Genomic DNA, 20,186 nt, shown 5'->3' with positions numbered 1-20,186 from the left:
CTTTGCTTCTTGAAGATTCCACTGTTCTTGTGATGATACCCATGAAAAAAATTCCGCAAGTATCTTATTGGATTTACAGTACTCAAGTTCTTAGTAAAATTTCCATATATTTTTTTTTAACTCTAAATATATAATTTCTGTTAAGGAACTTATGATCAAGAATGAAGAAAGTATGCTTATTTTTACTGCAAGGGAATATATACTCATCTCTTCTCTCTCCAACTCTCCTATACCATGGTGTTAATGTGGCAGTATCCGTCATTATTGAACGTTCAATTGTTCCTATCGTTTGATTGTTATGCCCTAGAATGTGTTTTTTTCCCATTTCAAACTATCAAAACTTATTCTATCCCTTACCCATGACTCCTAGAGATATCTCCCTTAAACAACGAAGAAAATGCTCTAAGGTGTCGAAAGGTATGTATGTTTAACACTGCTTTAAGGTTGAAGGGAAAGCTAGTCTTAGGTCCTAACTTTCTTCCCATAGTCACATCTCCCTTAAACGACCAAGAAAATGCTCTAAGGGGTTGAAAGGTATGTATGTTTAGCATTGCTCCAAGGTTGAAAGGAAAGTTAGTCTTTAAGCTTCTCTACTTAAAAGACTCATTTTTAAACCATTACATAAAGAAAGACAACTAGCATGCAATTTAACCCATAAAACACAGATTAAACACGAGGAATACACATAATTTAGGGCTAGGCTAAGCTTTATACCTCAAAGGTGAGAGCTTTCCTATTCCTAAGTGCATAAACCTCAAGAGAGGACTTCTCGTTCTCTCTCTAGGGGCTAGTATCAGAAAAGTGACGAAATAAGAATCTAGTATTTTTCCTAGACTTTTAAACAAACACCTTCCCACATGCTTGTATTAAAAATGTCAAGTTTCAAATGCATTTAGATTGTCACCGATCAATCATTTTAAAGCAACCATATATCTAGAAAAAATCATATTAATTTTACGGGCTTAAAACGGTGATTTGTAAAATATTTACCACGTGTTTGAGTAGGGTATTACAATGCATGACTCCACCGATTTGTCACTTTTACCTTTAGTACTCTACTATACCAACAAATATATTATAGGCTCCATTTGTTTTTGGATAAGATAAAGTTGGGAAAAATATTTTATGCATATTGAATATTGTATTTTTCCTTCTTTTTTCAGGTTGGACAGCAAAATGAGCTTATCAGTATGTACCATCTCCCATGCAAACCCCCAAAATATGCATAACTCCTGTCATGGGCTGTCTATTCTCATAATTGGCTTCAATCTCACCCTTTTGGGCTTTCCTATTTCCTTAGCAAATAAGCATGTCTCCACCAACACTCTTATGCCTCCTCATCCATTGGATTCCAATCCTCACCACTCCTTTTTTTAATCCCCTACTCCCTTACACCACATGCTATATACAACTTCTTCTTCTTTTTGTTTTTGTTTTTTGTTTTTTACTTCACAAATCGTTTAAAACACCTAAAATCTGGTAGATCCACCAAATAAGATTCTCATAACTTAGAATTAAACAAATAAATAAATTCTCTCACAACTGAGAGACATACATCACACCCGTTAATTTTCTGCATGTATAAGAAACAGATCAGATCAAAATTTGAAAAAATATTATGACAAATTGATGATCCCGGAAAATCAAAATCTCTATCTTCTTGTATTGCAATTAGTTATAATAAAAAAGTATTATTATCTTTTCACTTTTTTAAGGAATAAAAATATTCGTTCACTATAACTAATTGAATATTCTTTGATTTAAATAAACAAGAGAGAATTCTAATTTAGTAATTCCCTTGCACTCCACGTCACATTATTATCAATTTATTGACAATGCACCAACCATATTAATGCCCATAAACTAAGAATTTAACATCCAAGATCCAATTAAAAAAAAAAAAAAAAAATTCCAAGATCCAACTCCGTTACCCTATCCCAACTAACGCCGTGAAACATAACGCCAAGATCACACCCCTCCTACACGGTACCCACTCATCCCATTTCCGTCTCAACCACTCTCCGCACCATTCCAATTTCCATCCACCTCTCTCTCTATCTTTCTCTCATGTCTGTCTGATATTCTTACACAGAGAGAATACAAAACTCTCCCTCCTCCTACTTCTCTTCCGATCAAACCCTAATTCCCCCTCCTGGCATTCCCACGTTCGTTCACAATTCCAGACCCCAATCCCCATAGCACTCCCTTCCCCCGCACACTCGCACCCCTGAGAAGCATCCAGAGCGTGCCGCTCACGCTCTCGATGTTCTCAACCCCATTCGTGCTCACTTTCTCCCTCCTCCTCTCCCTCCCAATCCTCTTCCTTCTGGCGCCGAGATTTCTCCCTCCGCGCCACCCTTCCATTCCTATTCCGCTCCCCGACGAGAAACATGATATGGCGCTGTTCGACCGCGCCGCCTCTCTCTCCAACCCCTCTACATTCTCCCACCTCTCCGACGCCAAACCAAAGCTTAAAATTGCCTTTCTCTTCCTCACCAACTCGGACCTCCATTTTGCTCCCCTTTGGCACCGCTTCTTCCACGGCCACTCTGGCCTCTACAACGTCTACGTCCACGCGGATCCGGCCGCCAACGTCACGCGTCCCAAGGGCGTTTTCGAGGGCCGGTTTATCCCCGCCAAGCGCACCTACCGTGCCTCCCCCACGCTCATCTCTGCCACGCGCCGCCTCCTCGCCACTGCTCTGATCGATGCCCCTGCCAACGCCTTCTTCGCCGTTCTCTCCCAGTACTGCATCCCCCTCCACTCCTTTCGCTATGTCTACCACTCCCTTGTCTCGTCCTCGTCCTTCGATCGGACCGACACCGACCCGGAGTCCACCGTGTTCGGCGTCCGGGTCAAGTTCAAAAGCTTCATCGAGATCCTATCCATGGAGCGAACTCTCTGGAGGCGCTACACCGCGAGGGGCAGGTTCGCAATGATGCCCGAGATCCCCTTCGAGAAATTCCGGGTCGGATCTCAGTTTTTCGTACTCACGCGACGCCACGCGCTTACTGTGATCAAGGACAGGACTCTCTGGCGAAAATTCAAGCTTCCGTGTTACCGGGACGACGATTGCTTCCCGGAGGAGCACTATTTTCCGACGCTGTTGTCAATGGCGGACCCCAATGGGTGCACCCACTACACCCTAACAAGGGTCAATTGGACCGGTACAGTCAATGGTCACCCCCACACGTATCGGCCCCCCGAGATTTCGCGCGAAGTGATTTATCGTCTGCGGCAATCGAATCTTTCCGAGTCTTACCTGTTCGCGAGGAAGTTCACCCCGGATTGCTTGAGACCCTTGATGAGTATCGCCGATTCGGTCATTTTCCGGGATTGAATTTTGCTTCTGGTAAGTGCGATCTTTACTCACTGCTTTAGTTATAATTTCGCTTTTCGGGTTTATCTTTTGGATTTCGGCCGAGTTCTGTGTTGACTCGGCCCTGTCCGGTTCCACATGTGAGTCGTAGCGAGTGTAGTTAGTTTTATCTTAACCCTGAAAAGTGGGGATTTTGTTACTCGGAAGTCCGAGTCAACCCGCGTTTTTCTTCGCTGTGTTTTTGTTTTTTTAGAATCTTAGTGATATATATATATATATATATATATCTATATATTATTCTTATTCTTTATTTATCTCTTTTCTCAAACCTGTCTATATCGTTAGGAAATTGTTTTAAATTAGAATTTATGAAAAATGTTGATATGTACAACCTAAAAAATTTAGAGAATATTTTTTCAATAGCTTAAAGGGTTTTATTTCATTTTTTATTATTATTTTTTAACTAATTTGTTTGATTAGACCCCTTACGTTGATAACGTTGACGTGACCGTTTTAACCAATTAATTATCACACGATAGTCATTTGTGTTGAACATGGTTAGGGAAGTGTGGTTGAGCTAACTCTATTGGAACATATTGAATTTGATTTTGGCAGGTGAAAAAAAGGAAGAGGGGAAAGCAATTTGGCTTGCGTTTGTTTGGGATACAGTTTTGAAGAGAGGCGTAAAGTGCCCCTAAAACGCACAAGTCTCCGACAAATATAAAGGTGAAACGACATTTACTTGTGTGTGAGTTAAAAAAAAAAAGCAGATACTTTTCTTCAAGTGTAATTAGACGGTGTAAAAGAAAAGCAAAAAAAAAAAAGAAAAGGGTACCTAGTAAAGTAGATGTAGATTTTTTTTTTTGTCCATTTTTTTTTTCTGGGTGTGTTTTTGTACATATGTAGTAGCCCCACATTGGATAAATTCTTCTTCACGTGTACTTTTTAGGCATTTAGGAAGCGAATAAAAACGCTACTCGAGAAACTGTTATAACGTGAGGGAACAGTGACGGCAAATGGGCCAGCCCAGGCCCATTACTCTCTTCCCTCGGATTCCTTTGTCCTTTTTTGCCCTTTTTCCCTCTGGCAGACTGGCTCCTTTTACAATAAATAATTCAGCAAGGACTTCGGTTTGATTTATGATAGTGACTAGAGATATGTACGTTCCACAATATCAATACATTTTTTTTTTTTGCCACCGAAAAAAACACAGTATTCTGAAGAAATAAAGGACACGTCTGTTTTTATTTTTTATTTTTTATTATTATTGATAATTTATCTCTCAAATTATTAGTTACGACAATTTATTTTTTAAACTATTAAAACAATGATAATGTATCATTTAATATTAATAAAATAATAAAACTACCCCTATAAAAATTTTAATAAGACAAATAACCTTAAAATTTTGAAATAAATAAATAAATTTTAGTATTTTTATTTTTATTTTAGTAAGGGTAATTTTGTTATTTTGTTAAAATTTGAGGTACATACCGTACATTGTCAGTTTTGGTAGTTTGTGGGGGGGGTAAATTGTCCCACTTGATAGTTTGGAGGGTAGATTGTCGGTGGTAGTTTGAGAGGATTAAGTAAATTTTACCCTTTAAAAAAAAATTAATTAATTTTTATTCATAAATCATTGTCGTGTTAGGCTGCTGACTATGATAGTTATCACATTTTGTTAAGGACCAAGTCGGACGAATAATAATATATAATAAAAATATAATATATGAAGGCATATGAGGGAATGAATGATTCTTCTTCCCTTCGGTCCAAAGGAAAAAGAGTTTCTAGAAGGAAAATTGTCGGTGGAGGAGGATGTTTGTAGAAGAAAAATTATGGAAGTTGCATCCTCCTTTGCGTGTGATGAGATGTGTAGTGGCGGGCCAGTTGTGGCAGCAACACCGCAAGAAAAAAAGCCCCCATGTTTTTAAGTGTTGCCACCACGCAATAAACCATGAGGTCCATCCCCATCCCATCCCATTGATATTTTTCTTAACAGGGAAATTGCTATGCACCGGAGAAGCATCTACCTTATGTGTCGTAATTTTTTAACTCATCTTCATTTACTACATGCAATGGGAATCCCATCATTATTTTTACTTTTACGTTACATCAAAATATTTATGAATCGAGAATTTTGCTATTAATTTTACTTTATGTCACGTTAAAATATTTATAAAAAGGTTAATTTGTATTTTCTTTTTGTTGTTGTTGGGTGGCAGGCACATGGAGGGTTGTTGTGCAATCTTTGACTTGAGAGCTACGATTACCATAAAGTATTTTGGTGGGACAAGAAAAAGGCAAAGAAGGTTAGGTTGGTGGGTAACTAAATTTACAATGTGGGAATGTGGGATGTTTTGCTTCGGAAGGGTACATTGGGGCACATCACATGCCTCAATCTATATAGTATAATTGCCGAGCCGGTGATTATTATACACCACAAGTATGGTGTATGGACCATTTACCTGTCATAGATGATTAGATAAATAGTATATGATATACATGCACTCACTTCCCGAAAAATCCAAAAAGGAAATTCACACGGTTGATGTTGACTTGGGTATGTATCTATTTGTGATCTTTCTTGGAAGGTTTCTTTATTTTGGGGGTTTCTTGATCATATCATATGAAGAAATCTTTGGTAATCAAAATTTTTGGAAATGCACCTTCACACACTTGACATTGAGTGTTTTAACGAAAATTACGACACTTAAGCATAAGACTAGGTCACACCCAATAAAATTATTGAGGGTTTTAGGAATTGTGGTTTTAAAATATACTTAATAGATGTGAAAAAGTGGGAGTATGTGTAACTTTTCTCATAAATTAATAATTTTACTCGGAAAGTATGTAACAAAAATCACGTATGCTGTAGATGAAGTGGTGGATGAAAGAGAAAATTGATATTTATTATGATAGATCTGAACCTTCCAATTACTTTAATTAAATCCTCACTTTTAAATTTTTTAACAGTTAAAAATCTATTTGTGATATATATGCTCTCACTTCCCAAAAAATCCAAAAAGGAAATTCACACGGTTGATGTTGACTTGGGTATATATCTACTTGTGATCTTTCTTCGAAGGTTTCTTTATTTTGGGGGTTTCTTGATCGTATCATAGGAAGAAATCTTTGGAAATCAAAAGATTTGGAAATGCACCTTCACACACTTGACATTGAGGGTTTTACACTTAAGCATAAAACTACGTCACACCCTCAAAATTATTGAGGGTTTTAACGAAAATTACGACACTTAATCATAAGACTACGTCACACCCGATAAAATTATTGAGGGTTTTAGGAATTGTGGTTTTAAAAGATACTTAATAGATGTGAAAAAGTGGAAGTATATGTAGCTTTACTCAGAAATTAATAATTTTACTCGAAAAGTGAGTAACAAAAATTAAATAGTAATGGATCCGGCTTGCAACTACAGTATATATACTGTTAAAAAAAATTCAAGGGTGAGGATTTAATTAAAGTAATTGAAGGGTTCAGATCTGTCATAATAAATACCAATAAATAGATGAAGTGGTGGATGAAAGAGAAAATTGATACTTATTATGATAGATCTAAACCCTTTAATTACTTTAATTAAATCTTCACCTTTAAATTTTTTTAATAACATGTATGCTGTAGTTTTAAAAGAAAAATAAAAACTTTTTCAAAGCTAAGGTAATGTGGATTCTTACCTCTTAGATAGGAATTTGGATTCCCATGAGTATCTGGATTCCCTTTAATAACATGCAACCAAACAGGATACTTTTTTAGGATCCCTAAAATTCTAAAAAATTACCCCATTCAAACCCTACAATCCATCACCCCTTTCTAAGAAGATCGGGTATTTTTTGATCCATTTCCTACTTTATTGTTGTTTTTTTTTTGCACTGTAATTTTTTGCATTGAGTCTATTGTTGAGGAGCACCCCTTTTGTTAGGTCTTTCACTATCTCTTCCTTCGGATTAAGAGTGGAAGAAGAAGAAAAGAGAAAGTTAGGTCACCTTCTATGTTAGGAAGATAGATGAAGCCTTTAAAGAAATTGATGAGGGAAGGCCAACTAACAAACTTGATAGTTAAACTGAATTTCCACCTTGTTGGTTTATTAAACTCAAAGTGATTTATTAGCAATTTTAAAATTAATTAAAATATTAATTAATAATTGACTTTGGATCATACTTTTTACTCGCCAACCTTCTCTTTTCTCCAATGCTAAAGCCTAAGATGTTGCTCTCAATCAATGCAAATCGTTTCCTTACTTCTAAAGGTTGCTCATAGATGAAGGGTATTTTTGTCAAATAACTTTTTTCATATTTTATAAAGTTGTGGACATCATATAGCTAAAAGGATTGGACACCTCACCCTTGCTTATTTCCTTGTTTTCTTTATATATTTCTATACGTGGTAGGCCAGTGGTCTTCCAAAATTTTAAAAGGACAAAGTTTTCTTTTAAGTTAGGTCGGAAGAATTTTTTTTAACTTATTCTATAAAAATGATATATGTCTATTTTTTCAATAACATGTCTATTTTTTTAATAACATGTGACATGCACATGAGTTTTTAATAAAATATATTTCAACTTTGTCACTGCTGTTAAAAAAAATGTGCATCTCATATGTTCAAGGAACACATGTTACTTTTATAGACTAAGTTGAAGAAAATTCTTCCAACCTAGTTTGAAAAAAAACTTTGTCCATTTTAAAATTACTCTTAAAATTTATGGTTTTTTTTTTTTTTTTTAATGAAATATCCTCCCAAAAACTAAATTTTTACTTTTTAAAATTTTGTCCCCCCACTCTTAAATGTCTAGTTTCGGCCCAACGTGTTTTGATTAATGCTGATATGGTATTTGACAATTTTTGTAATAAATTAGATGGAAGTTGGATGGGGAGTGGGGAGAGAAACTAGTTTGTTGAAATTTGAGAGGCAAAATTGTAATTTCACTTTTAGTGGACAATTTTGCCTCTCAAAAGCAATTAACTGATTTCTCTCAATTTCATTTGAATGGAAAAGATCCGTTTGCGTTGGATGGCTGGAGGGACCTATCGTTTTTTTTAAAATATATATATATATATATAAAAGAACACATCCCATTCAAAGTTTCAAACTACCACCAAATTATCAATGTTCCCCCCAAGCTACGAATTGCGTTAATGTTCGTCATAAATTACCAAAACAATCTCAATAATAAAAATACATTTCACAATTTTTTTTTTAAAAAAAATTATTAAATTATAAATTAAAAAATTAAAAAGAAAATGAAAAACCAAGGGGTCATTTTGTTTTGTTTTTTTGTTTTTTTTTTCTTAATTATTATTATTATTTTTTAAATTTTGTTTCGAATTTATAAAGGCCAGGGTATATCTGTAAATGTAGTATTTCTTAATTTATTTTTGTTTGAAAGAAATCCACCGGCAATCGCATTCTCTTGAACTCCAACCTTTCAAAGTAAACTTTACCAACACCACTCCCCTCCCCTGCTCTCCCTACTCGCCTTCAGCGCCCAGAAGGAGTGAAAAAGCTCAAAGCCAATGGCCGCCTGGGCAATGCTAATGGTGGCGATGCTGGTGATGGCGGTGGGTTTGGACGCCGCCAACACCAATGGTGTATACCAGCCCTGCGCCGACACCAAGATCCAGAGATCCGACGGCTTCACCTTCGGCATCGCATTCTCGTCCAAAGACAACTTCTACAACAACCAGTCTCACCAGCTCTCCCCCTGCGACCGCCGCCTCTCCCTCGCCTCCCTCAACTCCCAGCTTGCACTCTTCAGGCCCAAAGTTGACGAGATCTCCCTCCTCTCCATCAACACCTCCTCTTTCTTCCCGGTACCCTTCACTTCTACACCCATCTTTCGACGATTTACTGTTATTGATATTCAGCTAATGGGTTTTGGTTATTCTGCTAATGGATACACTACTAAGAGCCTTATTGGGATTGCATTGGGAAATATAGAGTTTTTGTTTATAGAAAAATCGTCAGCTTTTTATGAACTGAAAGCACTTTTTAACTTCTTATCCAAACAGGCTCTTACATAAGTGACTTTACTGGGTTAACACTTAGCTGAGCAATGGGTGAACTTTTTGCTTATGTGCGAATGCGGCCCTCTAGAAAAGATAGATTAAAATAAGGATATGAAAAATAGGTGGAAGACCAATGAAATCGAAGTAGTTAAAAAGTGGTAAAAACTAATATTAGAAGATGAAAATTTTTAAATGAAATCGGACAGAATTGTGATCAAATTATGGAAGCATTGAACTATTTATGTGTACAAGCAAGAATTTTATTACAATAGGATTCCTGAGACACCATCAAAGTATGTAGTCCTAGCTACATCATCACTACTTAAATTTCTGGAATAGGATTGAAGGGAAGAGGGAATGAAAGAGAAAGAAAGAAGAAGAGAAGAAGAAGAAAGAGCATTGTTTGTCTCTCCATCTGTCATTCTTCTTTATGCACATGTTCAATTGTCTCTCTTTTAATCTTCATGTCGACAACTTCTGGAGGATTTTGTTTATATAAGAGAAAATGAATGATTTAGCTTCATGGTCTAGTTTCGATGCAAGGCTGGCTTATGGTAGGGTCATTGTACATTCAAAAGTATAGATGAACTGTTAAAAGAAAGTGTATTAGCATACCAAAAGTGAAGGTAACAACAACAACAACAACAACAATACATATTAAAAGGATCTTTTGTTGGTTATTAAACTTGATTTAGTAATATTTATTTCTAATTTATTCTCGATTCATGGAGTTATAGCGTCTTGCATGTATTTGGTCTAAAAGTCAATTCGGGAAATATATGTGTTAAATATATAGGGGATAATTGTTTTAGGAGTTACATGACATGTTTTATGCATGTGAGTTATTTTGGATTTATATTTTACGTATGATGTAAATGAATGAATTGAGTATTGAAAGACTATAAGCATCCATTGTAGCTTATAAAGACTAATGTACTCTAGTCATTGTTCGAAATGACTAAATCAAAGAGAAGAATGACTCAATGGGATCTTGGCATACTTCCAAAAAGTGAAAGGGCAATTGGAGTTAAATGGGTGTTCAAGGCAAAAAAAAAAAAAAAAAATGCAAGTGATGAAGTGGACATATACAAAAAAGATCAGTTGCCAAATGGTACAACCAAAAGCCGGGCATTGACTATGATGAGGTATTTGCAGCTGTTGTTCGCCTAGAAACTATAAGGTTACTAATTTATTTTGCAGCAAACAACTGGAAAATCCATCAAATGGATGTAAAATCTACATTTTTGAATGGTTTCCTTGAAAAGGAAGTATATGTGTACCAACCTTTGGGTTATATTTTGAAAGGGAAAGAATATATAGTTATGAAATTGAAGAAAGCCTTATATGCCTTGAAGCAAGCACCAAGAGCTTGGAATCGTAGAATTGACAGAAATTTCCTAGACAATAAAATCACAAAGTGCCCTCATGAGTATGCCCTTTGCACTAATGTCAGTGAAAGTGAGGATATATTATATGGATGACTTGATCTATATAGGAAATAATCCTAAAATGTTTAAAGGATTCAAGAAAGCAATTGCTCAAGAATTTGAAATGTCGAACATTGGACTTATGCCTTATTATCTCGGCATTGAAGTTGAAGCAAATGGAGGTTGACATTTTCATTTCTTGAGAAGGCTGTAGTTCTCAAGAAATTCAAGATGGATGATTGCTAGTCGATGAGCACACCCATGGAAATGTGGAATCAAATTGTCAAAACATGAAGATGGTGAAAAAGTCGACTCAATATTTTTCAAAAGTCTTGTTGAAAGTTTAAAATATCTAACTTTCACAAGGCCGACTATTCTTGGCTTATTAGTCATTCCATGGACGCTCCTACTTTATCACCCTTGAAGGCAATTAAAAGGAGTATGTCAAAGGTATAAGTGATTACGGGTTGTTCTATTCTTTTTCTAAAAATTTCAGGTTTATGGGCTATTGTGATAGAGATTGGGCTGGAGATTTTGATGGTAGGAAAAACACAACCAGATTTGTTTTCTTCATGGGAGGTATGACTTTACATGGTCCTCAAAGAAGCAACCAATTGTTACACTCTCTACTTGTGAGTCGGAGTATGCCATAGCAATGTGTGTATGTCAAGCAATTTGACTAAGAAATTTGTTGAAGGAACTTCATATGTCTCAAAAACAGCCAACGGACATTTTTCAGGACAACAAATTGGCAATTGCATTGGCTAAGAATCTGGTGTTCCATGATCAATGTGAGCACATCGACACAAAATTTCATTTCGTTGGAGATTGTGTAACGAAAAGGAGGTGGGGCTCAAGTTCATGAAATCACAAGATTAAGTTGCCGATATTTTCACCAAGCTCCTCAAGGCTGAAATATTTCACAAGGAGTTTGCTTCGAATTATAAAATCAGGTTCAAGGGGGAGTGTTGTTTATTAGACTTGATTTAGTAATATTAATTTCTAATTTATGCTAGATGCATGGAGTTATAGGGTTTTGTATGTATTTGGTCTAAATGTCAATTTGGGAAACTAATGTTAAATATAGGGAATACTTTTTATTTATTTATTTATTTTTATTTCCTGAGATAATTATAGCCTATATTATATAGGGAATAATTGTTTTAAGAGTTGCATGACATTTTTCATGGATATGAGTTATTTGGGATTTATTTTTCATGTGGGAATTACATATGATGTAAGTGAATTAATGGAATGTTGAAATACTAGAAGCATCTATTGTAGCTTATAAATACTCATGTACTCTAGTCATTGCTCTTAAGTGAGTGGAATAAAAATTATTTCTATGTGTTTATCCTCTTCTCCACTTATCTTTCTTAATATTCAGTGTGCTTTAGCCCTCTTGTTTCCAACATCTTTTGCTTCCATTAAGGTTCTAAATGTCTTATTTTGATTACATTTTAGGTGTTAATTTCCATATCCTTCTCTCCCTGCCCACCTCTCTCGGGGTTCCAAATATTTTATGAAAATTAAAATTAGTAAATTCCAGTGATGTGAACCTTACAAATGCACAAACCTTCTAAGTAGTTGGTGTTGGTCCTGCATAAACCTGAAATCGTGCCCAACACCAAGAAGATGGATTTAAGGCCCTATTCAGTAGGTGTGTTCTGAACACTCCTCCCCCTGAGGCCAACGCGCTTGTCCAAAGAAAAATGTGCTTTTTTGATAGGGAAACGGAGGAGTTGGCTTTAGTTGAGACTAATATATATATATATATATAAAATTGAGCTAAGCAGTCTGATTGGAATCTGTTGATTCTGTCCTTGAGTGCTGGATCCATTATCCGGGGGCTGAGATCCACCAATGGAAAGCCTGTTGAAGTCATGGTGATAGATTAAAATTTCTTAAACTGAAAATTGGACAAAATCACAATCAGGCAATGATTGCTTATTCAATAAATAAAAAAGACTTCAAAGATTCGAACCAAACTGGCACTTAAAGCCTGTCTAATATCTAATTCTTAATGGATGTGGATATCAGAGGCATAGTAATTGATTCAACTTCAGTTACTATGAGCAGAGTAAGATTTGAAGTTGATATGATCATCGTGATAAGATTTTGATGCAGCGTAGGCTCGTGATAGGCAAGAAATAGCAGCAAGTAGAAAGGATAAATACTCTGATCTTGTCTTGACTCTTCTGGGCACCTCCACACTTACATCTGCTTGGGTCTTCCTCATGTAATCCCAAGCACTCTGATCTACATCAGATTTGATACTTGCTTGAACCTTCTAAGTAAGATTAAGGCATCCATGATTTGTTGATTTGGTACTTGCTCGACCCTTTTAAGTGAAAAAACAAGTTTAGACCCCAAACACACAGATTAAACAATTCTAATGCAGATAGCTATATCAATTAAAATTCTGCAGTTATATAAAACACAAACCACAATTATAATCAAACATCAAACCACGCCAACAACAATTTTTGTTGATGAAGAGGGAAACCTTTAACATTTCAAAGGAAAAATCTTTTCAGGGCAACCAAACCCAGAAAATCACCAAGAAGAATAATTACACTGACAAGACACTTACAAGCATTTGTACTTCTAGACTCTACGCAAATGAGCTCCTCACTCATCTCCCTGCTTCCTCAGCAGGCTCCAGTTCCTCACTAACCTATCTTCTTTTAATTCCCTTCCCAACCCGCAGATATACTTATGTTAATGAGCAATGATGCAGCAGCACCATCTTTTGATTCATAGCCCAAGAATCTTCGCTTCAAGCGAACAATCTTCACACAACCCCAAGCACCCTGTGTATGAACACACCAAATATGCTCTTTGAACTCCTATGGAAGTTCCCAAAAATCACGCAAGAGAGAGTCTTCTTTAATTCGTATTTGTTCTGCATGGTGGCGTTTGGACATGTTATTTGCAGGTCTAGACATGATTAGAGTTTCATGACTAATCACTCCTTCATGTCTGAACATGAGCCAACATGAGTGGGTACATGTGCTCTTGGATCTCCTTCATGTTCGGACATGTGACCTCCATGTCCGGACATTACCAACCATATCTGAACATCAACTATAAAATGAGCACCATGTCCAAACATGTGACCTCCATGTTCAGACATCAGCTGCAGTACTTGTCTTTTTGGAGAGTTCACCACTTTCTTTAATGCAACCTAAGTACAACAACTACTCATGTCCCATAACATAAACCATGTTTTGGACACTGAATGAGCCAATTAAAAACCTAACACTAAGTAAGCTTAAGGCCTTCATGGAAACCACAGTTGCCAAAATTTTAATTTCCCTTCACTTAGATCAATCCAATCAATTGAATAGCTTAGTTCTGGTCAGTTCCCACTTGGTGGTTCCCTATATTGTGTACTTATTCCTAAAACTATTTTCAATTTCATGATTTTCTTTAGATGTATGGCCATCACCATTCGCCACAAATTCAAGACTTTCGACTAGAATTATTCTTTCTATATAATCCCAATACTTATCTTTGCAGGATTCTTATGGTGGGTATATGGTGGCATTTGCGGGGCGAAAGTATGCTGCAAGGTCTCTCCCTGCCTTTGTTGCAAACAGCACCTACATTGTGACCAGTTTCACTCTGGTAATGATACAACAGCATATACCTGGTTCAGTTTCGATCAAATAGAGATCTCATATTCTTTATATGTAATTAAACTAAATGGACATTGTCAAAGCAGGCCCTGGAGTTTCAGAAGGGTAGGCTGCAAAATTTGTATTGGAAAAGAGATGGATGTGCTTCATGCTCAGGTAACACTGGTTTTGTTTGCCTCAACAAACAAGACTGTGCCATCAAAACATCAAGCTGTAAAAACCGAGGGGGTACAGTAGATTGCAGTCTCGGGATACAGCTAGCTTTTTCTGGCACAGATAAGCATCTTATGGCGCTCAATTCATGGTATGAAGTGGAAAACCTTCGGCAATATTCCCTCTATGGCTTGTATTCAAACCTCAAAAGTTCTCTCACTAGCCAGTATAATGCCTTCTTTTAGTTGGCTATATTGAGAGTTTCAAGATTGTGTTCATTGGTGATTTTGTTGTAATTTGGTGTCTGTCCTGCTGATCAAATTATCTATTGAACTTAATGTATATGGCTGTACGGTTATTGAGATATGAAATCTGCTTTTATTATCCATAGCTCAACTCACTCTTTATTTTGTGGACTGGGAGCTTGTTCTGGATCTCACTACTTTTTTAAATTGATCCGAACCACCATGCTGCAGCCTGCAGCTACCGGTCCAACCCATGGTTGCGCCTTGGTTCACCACCAGCCACGGGGTGGTGGAGCAGCCCTCTTATGAAAAGAAACCAAGGGAGATCCCACATTCCCACAACCTCTCCGTTCCTCCTCCATAAAGGATCAAATCTCTTTACTGTGCATGCCATTATAACAAAAAATTGTAATTTTCAACCCCAGATGGCACCAGGGTGGTTGCACCACCCCCGGGTTCGGTTATGGGTGGCCGGCCACCCCCACAAATTTTATTATGTAATTTTTTTTTTTTCCCTAAAAGAAAATTGGGTATTTTTGTAATTTTGGTTGTCATCAAACTAAAGAAAATGAATTGGACGGCTGGAATGGTATGGGCCCAATGAAAGCTCAAAGCCCGAGCCCAAACGGATCGCTAACCGCCTCAAAAGATTATTATTATTTATTATTTATTTATTTATTTCCGTTCTTTGAATTTTGAAAAGTGGGGTGTCTAAATATAGGTGTTGCGTTGCGTGAAGGATAAGACTCTCAGACAAAAATGAAAAACTCTTCGCATACGGAGAAAGAGGGCAGACTATCCGTTGTCATTCTCTCTGCTTTCCAATCGCCGCCCCTACCCGGATTCGTGTGAAGCAAGTAAATCATGGCTTCTTACTCTATACCGGCGGGATACAAGTTCCACCCCTCCGACGAAGATGTCGTTCGGTTTTACCTCCGACCCAAGGCCACCGGACAGCCCCTGCCGTATCCTGATATTGTCTTTGAATTCGATCTCTACGGGGAGAAAGAGCCTTCTGAGATATGGGACATGTTTGGAGGTCCGTCCCTTGATGAGACCGAGGATCTCTTCTTCTTCACCAAATTGAAGCCGTTGAGTCGCTCCCGTGTCAATCGGAGCGTCGGGATCGGCGGGACTTGGAGTAACGAGTCGTCTAAGACCATATTTGCTCGTGGAACGAGAATTCCGATTGCAATGAAGAGGAACTTCCGGTACGAGAACCCGGGGTCGCTACAAGATGGTGCCTGGATCATGAGGGAGTACAGCCTGCCGATGAAGACGCAACCCGACGTGGGTTCTTCTTCTTCGTCTTCCTACGTGGTCTGCCGGCTCAGCAAGAACGATCGGCCTAAACCAAAAGTCGTCGGAGAAGTCCCAGCCAAGAAAGAAGAAATGAAGTCTTTGATCAATCTTCACAAAAGGAAAATAGATCAAGAGAGATAGAGCCGTCTCAGTTGAATTCCCACCAAACATACGAGTTTAGGGCTGCTATTTATGAGGTTCACACCTATTTTGTGAAATGTCTATTATGTGCAATTAGGGTTTTTGTCTTCCAAAGCTGTATTTATCGATTTTTTTTTTTTTTTTTCTCGCAACTCGAATGGAACTTGAATACCTTTTGTTTCTTGGTATTTTATTTTTGTTTCCTAGATTTGATCCATTTGGTCATTTAACTTCTGATTGATTGTTGCTTTTATGTGTCAAGGAAAGCAATAAAGAAAATCCTGTTGTTGTGGAAAGCAGGAAAGCAGCATAGGAGCAAAACGCATATCAAGCTAGTCAACAACCAAAATCAAATGTGGCAAAACAACAAACACCTACCGTTCGTCGTTCACAAGACAAATCCAGTCATTATTGTTTGCTTAGCTCTGGCTTCTAACGTGCTGTAGAAACGATTTCTGAGAATCAAGCATATATATGATGCTCACAGTCAGGTGGATGGATGCTTGGCTGTCTTCTGTTCTGAGGGACGGAGTTTAGTTTTGGATTCCTGCCTGCTCAGATGTTATACTGGATATTCAGAGTAGTCTTTTTTGCATCATGAGGAGAATGATAAGCCTATATGGTTGTTATCCAAGAAGAAGCAACATGGGAAGGGATTACAAGAAAGCTTCCAGTGGTGGAAGATCAGGTTTCCTCTAAGTCTAACATTATATATTTTTTGTGGTTAGTTTTTCAAAATGGATTGATTTACTACAGGAGAAAAGTTGGCAAAATGGGGTTTTGAAGGGGTCTGTTGTGTGTTCTGTCGTAATGGTATGGTATTGTAAGTATAAAACATCTGTTCTTTAGATGCAGTAACAGTGGGAGGATATGGAAAGTTGTAATATATTGAATGCCCCTGTTGATTGGGAGTACAAAGTTGAACCAGTAAATCTCTGCTTGCTAATCTGTGCAGACTGGTCTTAAGTCCACTGTGTACAATATCTGGTAGAGGAAGACAATTTCTGGGAGGAGGAGGAAGATGATGATGATTATCTTTTCCCCCTGGGTGATTTTCTCCCTGCTATGCCATTGGATCGGATCTTGTGCAAATCGTCATCAGAGGCTGTCCAAAAGGGTGGTGTGGATGAAGCCGTTGCTCTTTCTCTGTTTTCATTGGGTTTTTGGTCCTTTTCTTAGGTTTTGGCGGGTTTGTCTTGTGATTCCCTTCCCCGTCTAGGCTGGGTGTAGTCTCACCTCTCTTGGAGGTGGGAGAATCTTCGAAGTCAGTCTGTACTTCTAAGTCAAAAGGAATGAGGGAATTGAAGAACATAGAGAGTTATATCAATTATGAGGGTTCTAGTTGCGGTAAAGGCAAGAGGGTGTAGGTCTTCTTTGGTGGCGTGTTTGGTTTGTTTTGTGGGCCTTGGTGAGTTCTTTGGGTTGCGGGGTTTTGGATTCCACATCTGTTTTGGATTGCTTATATAAAGCACTTTGATTACCCTATAGAAATTATATATATATATATATATATATATATGTATAGGTGGGCTCGAAATGAAATCAAGCATGGAGATTGTCCAAAAACTGAGGAGCAGATTTTGCAGAGAGTCCGCTGGTAAGTCGGAACCAGAGTGTTGGGGAAATTGGGGAAAAGGGAAATTTAAGAAATCTTTTGAGAATATGGTCCTCTGTCGTAATTGGAATTTAAAAGAACGAGTGTTGGTTTGGGAGGGTCTTTAAGTTTCTGCAGACTGGGAGTGTTTGAGGTATTTTAGTTTCTGTTTAATAGGATGTCTATACTTGTTTGTTGTTTTGTATGCCTGTGGCCTGGCTTCTTTTCGTTGCAGTATTTTTTGTGTAGCTGCTTTTGCAGTCTGGTGTATATGTTTGGGTGTCAATTGAAAAGCTTATTCTTCATTAAAAAAAAAAGAAAAAGAAGCATATAGACGGTCAAAGAAGCATGGCCTTTGTGCACTATCTGCACTGTGGACATTGTCACGCTACTGTGTGTCATTTTTTGGGTCCGACAACATGGTTGCGCCACCATGAAGCAGCGTCCCTTCTCTAAGTCTCCGACAGCATTTCGTCGAACACCCGGAAGGTGTTCCGTGTTCAACACCACCTGCTTGCTCTCTCTGTACGCTGCCTCTCTTCACAAAGAAGGCGCCTCACTGCAGCCATTCCAATTTGAAGCTCTGAAGAAGATTGCGTTGCTTCCGAGGATTTCGCTTCCCTTGACAAAGGTCTTTCTTGTTTGTGGTTTTGGAGATCGAGAGTTTTACTTCATTTCAACTGCAAGGATTTCTTCTGTTTTTTTTGTTTCTGATTGAATAGATACTCTTTACAATTTGTAGAAAGGTCTGTTAAGCTTTGGTAGTTATACTGCCAAAGTTATTAGTTCCTGGTGGATGGAGTAATTGGTTTTGATTGATTGTAGATTGTTGAAAGGAAATGAATTTGATTGAATAAAAACTCCACTTCGGGTAGGACTTAAGAGTTCTTTTGCTTACCAAGTGTTTGATGATTGAATCAAAGCTGCACTACTATGGAAAGAAATCAAAGCTTACCAAGTGTTTTATACCAATCCTTACCTTTATGGGATAGGTTTTGTAATGCTATTAAATCTGGACTTGTTTATGTTTCCTAGGTGACTTAGGATTATTGAATGGGTAGAGCATTCATATTGGGCTAGCCAAAATAGCTAGAAGGTTATTTTAGCAAGCATTATTTGTAGCAAAAATTAGCAAAACGAGTCTCATCAGGCTAGCCCCTTTGGCTAAGGAAATAGCTAGTTGGTACATTTGCTGAGCATTTTAGCTCAACAATGCATAAAAATTTAATAAAAAAAATACATATAATTCGCTCTCTAATAAAAAATTATCTTGCATCTTTCTCTCTCATCTCCTCTCTACGCGAATATGCTGGTGTTTTCTTACAATTGTCTCATCATAATATTTGATTGGATATGCAGGTCTTGACCTTGGATGAGCTTTACAGGCTATCAGAATTCAAGGATTATGAAGTGAAGGTTGCTTTTCTCTAGATCTTTGTTGCTACAAATTGAAGCCCTTTGAAGTTTGTCTTTCTGTGTATTCCAACAAAGCAAAATCTCAACTGAGAAACACAGGGGTTCAAGAACATAACTGATAATTACTCGGCGTTGATAATGAATCCATGGCACAGTAGGTTCAAAAACAGAGGTCAAGAAATATTCAGATTGAACAACATCCCACAAAAATATTCAATTTGATAACTAATGAATCACATAATAAAAGTAAAATAAAAATGAAAGAACCAGATGCTGATGATGGCACAACAAACAAGAGAAAACGGATGGGTCTTCCATGGAGACTAGAGCAAGTTGATGGACCAAAGAGCAATGGGTTTTCATTTCTTTATGATGGCAATGCAGATTTCGTGCAGCATGGAAGACGTGTAGGAGTTGCAACAAAACGCAGAATGAAAATCCTGCAACAAAATGCAGAAAAAGACATTTGAAGCTGCAAGAGCTCAAATCCCATAAGAAAGAAGAAAGTAGGTAGCCGAAGTCGAACCACAGCCCAACTCAAGATACACCATCTGGGCTTTCCTCAGAAGAAAGAACTTGTAGCAGAAATAGAAGATAAGACTACCACTACAAGAAGAAAGCTTTCTTCTTTTCTTTTCTGCAGGAAAAAAAAGGCCAAGGCATATTATATTTTTTTTACCATCTAAAGTGGTGGCTCAATAGTCCAAGGAAACCCAAAAAGTGATTAGGTACACACTAAGGTATAAACTAGAAGAAAGAAAAAAAATTTAAGGATTAAATATTTTATTAGTACTTGAGTTTGCAAATTGAAAATTTATGAGATGGTCAGCTATCCTCATTGGCCAAAACATTTGTGCTATCTAATTAATGAGAGTTTGTCAAGACATTCGTGCCCTCTTGACAAATCATAATAGACCAATTTCAC

The 20,186-nt window shown here is 37.4% G+C and overlaps 3 protein-coding genes across 5 annotated transcripts; all 3 read left to right on the top strand.

The window, feature by feature from the left end:
- The first annotated feature begins 1,905 nt into the window (after positions 1–1,905).
- Positions 1,906–5,864, top strand: LOC132164499 (glycosyltransferase BC10). 2 transcript variants are annotated; one of them, XR_009438384.1, is made up of 3 exons: positions 1,906–3,352; positions 3,935–4,045; positions 5,545–5,864. XR_009438384.1 is itself a non-coding variant. In XM_059575021.1 (2 exons), exon 1 carries the CDS (start codon positions 2,264–2,266, stop codon positions 3,338–3,340), a length of 1,077 nt encoding a protein of 358 aa, XP_059431004.1. In that variant the 5' UTR covers positions 1,906–2,263; the 3' UTR covers positions 3,341–3,352; positions 3,935–4,459. The 2 variants fall into 2 exon arrangements, 1 of the variants encoding a protein (XP_059431004.1); XM_059575021.1 differs by lacking the exon at positions 5,545–5,864 and having other exon boundaries at positions 3,935–4,459.
- A 2,879-nt stretch (positions 5,865–8,743) lies between these two features.
- On the top strand, positions 8,744–14,959 carry LOC132164684 (uncharacterized). The gene is made up of 3 exons (XM_059575229.1): positions 8,744–9,147; positions 14,292–14,399; positions 14,497–14,959. Exons 1-3 carry the CDS (start codon positions 8,851–8,853, stop codon positions 14,806–14,808), a joined length of 717 nt encoding a protein of 238 aa, XP_059431212.1. The 5' UTR covers positions 8,744–8,850; the 3' UTR covers positions 14,809–14,959.
- Positions 14,960–15,537: 578 nt separating this feature from the next.
- On the top strand, positions 15,538–18,742 carry LOC132164393 (NAC domain-containing protein 23-like). Of its 2 annotated transcripts, none has more exons than XM_059574902.1 (2): positions 15,538–16,307; positions 16,519–18,742. In XM_059574902.1, the coding sequence occupies exon 1, from the start codon at positions 15,673–15,675 to the stop codon at positions 16,249–16,251; it is 579 nt and encodes a 192-aa protein (XP_059430885.1). In that variant the 5' UTR covers positions 15,538–15,672; the 3' UTR covers positions 16,252–16,307; positions 16,519–18,742. The 2 variants fall into 2 exon arrangements, with proteins under 2 accessions (XP_059430885.1, XP_059430884.1); XM_059574901.1 differs by having other exon boundaries at positions 16,514–18,742.
- Positions 18,743–20,186: the final 1,444 nt, after the last annotated feature.

This window comes from Corylus avellana, chromosome ca10 (genome assembly GCF_901000735.1).
Source record: "Corylus avellana chromosome ca10, CavTom2PMs-1.0".
NCBI classification, from domain to species: Eukaryota; Viridiplantae; Streptophyta; class Magnoliopsida; order Fagales; family Betulaceae; genus Corylus; species Corylus avellana.
This window is presented reverse-complemented; position numbering and strand designations above follow the sequence as displayed.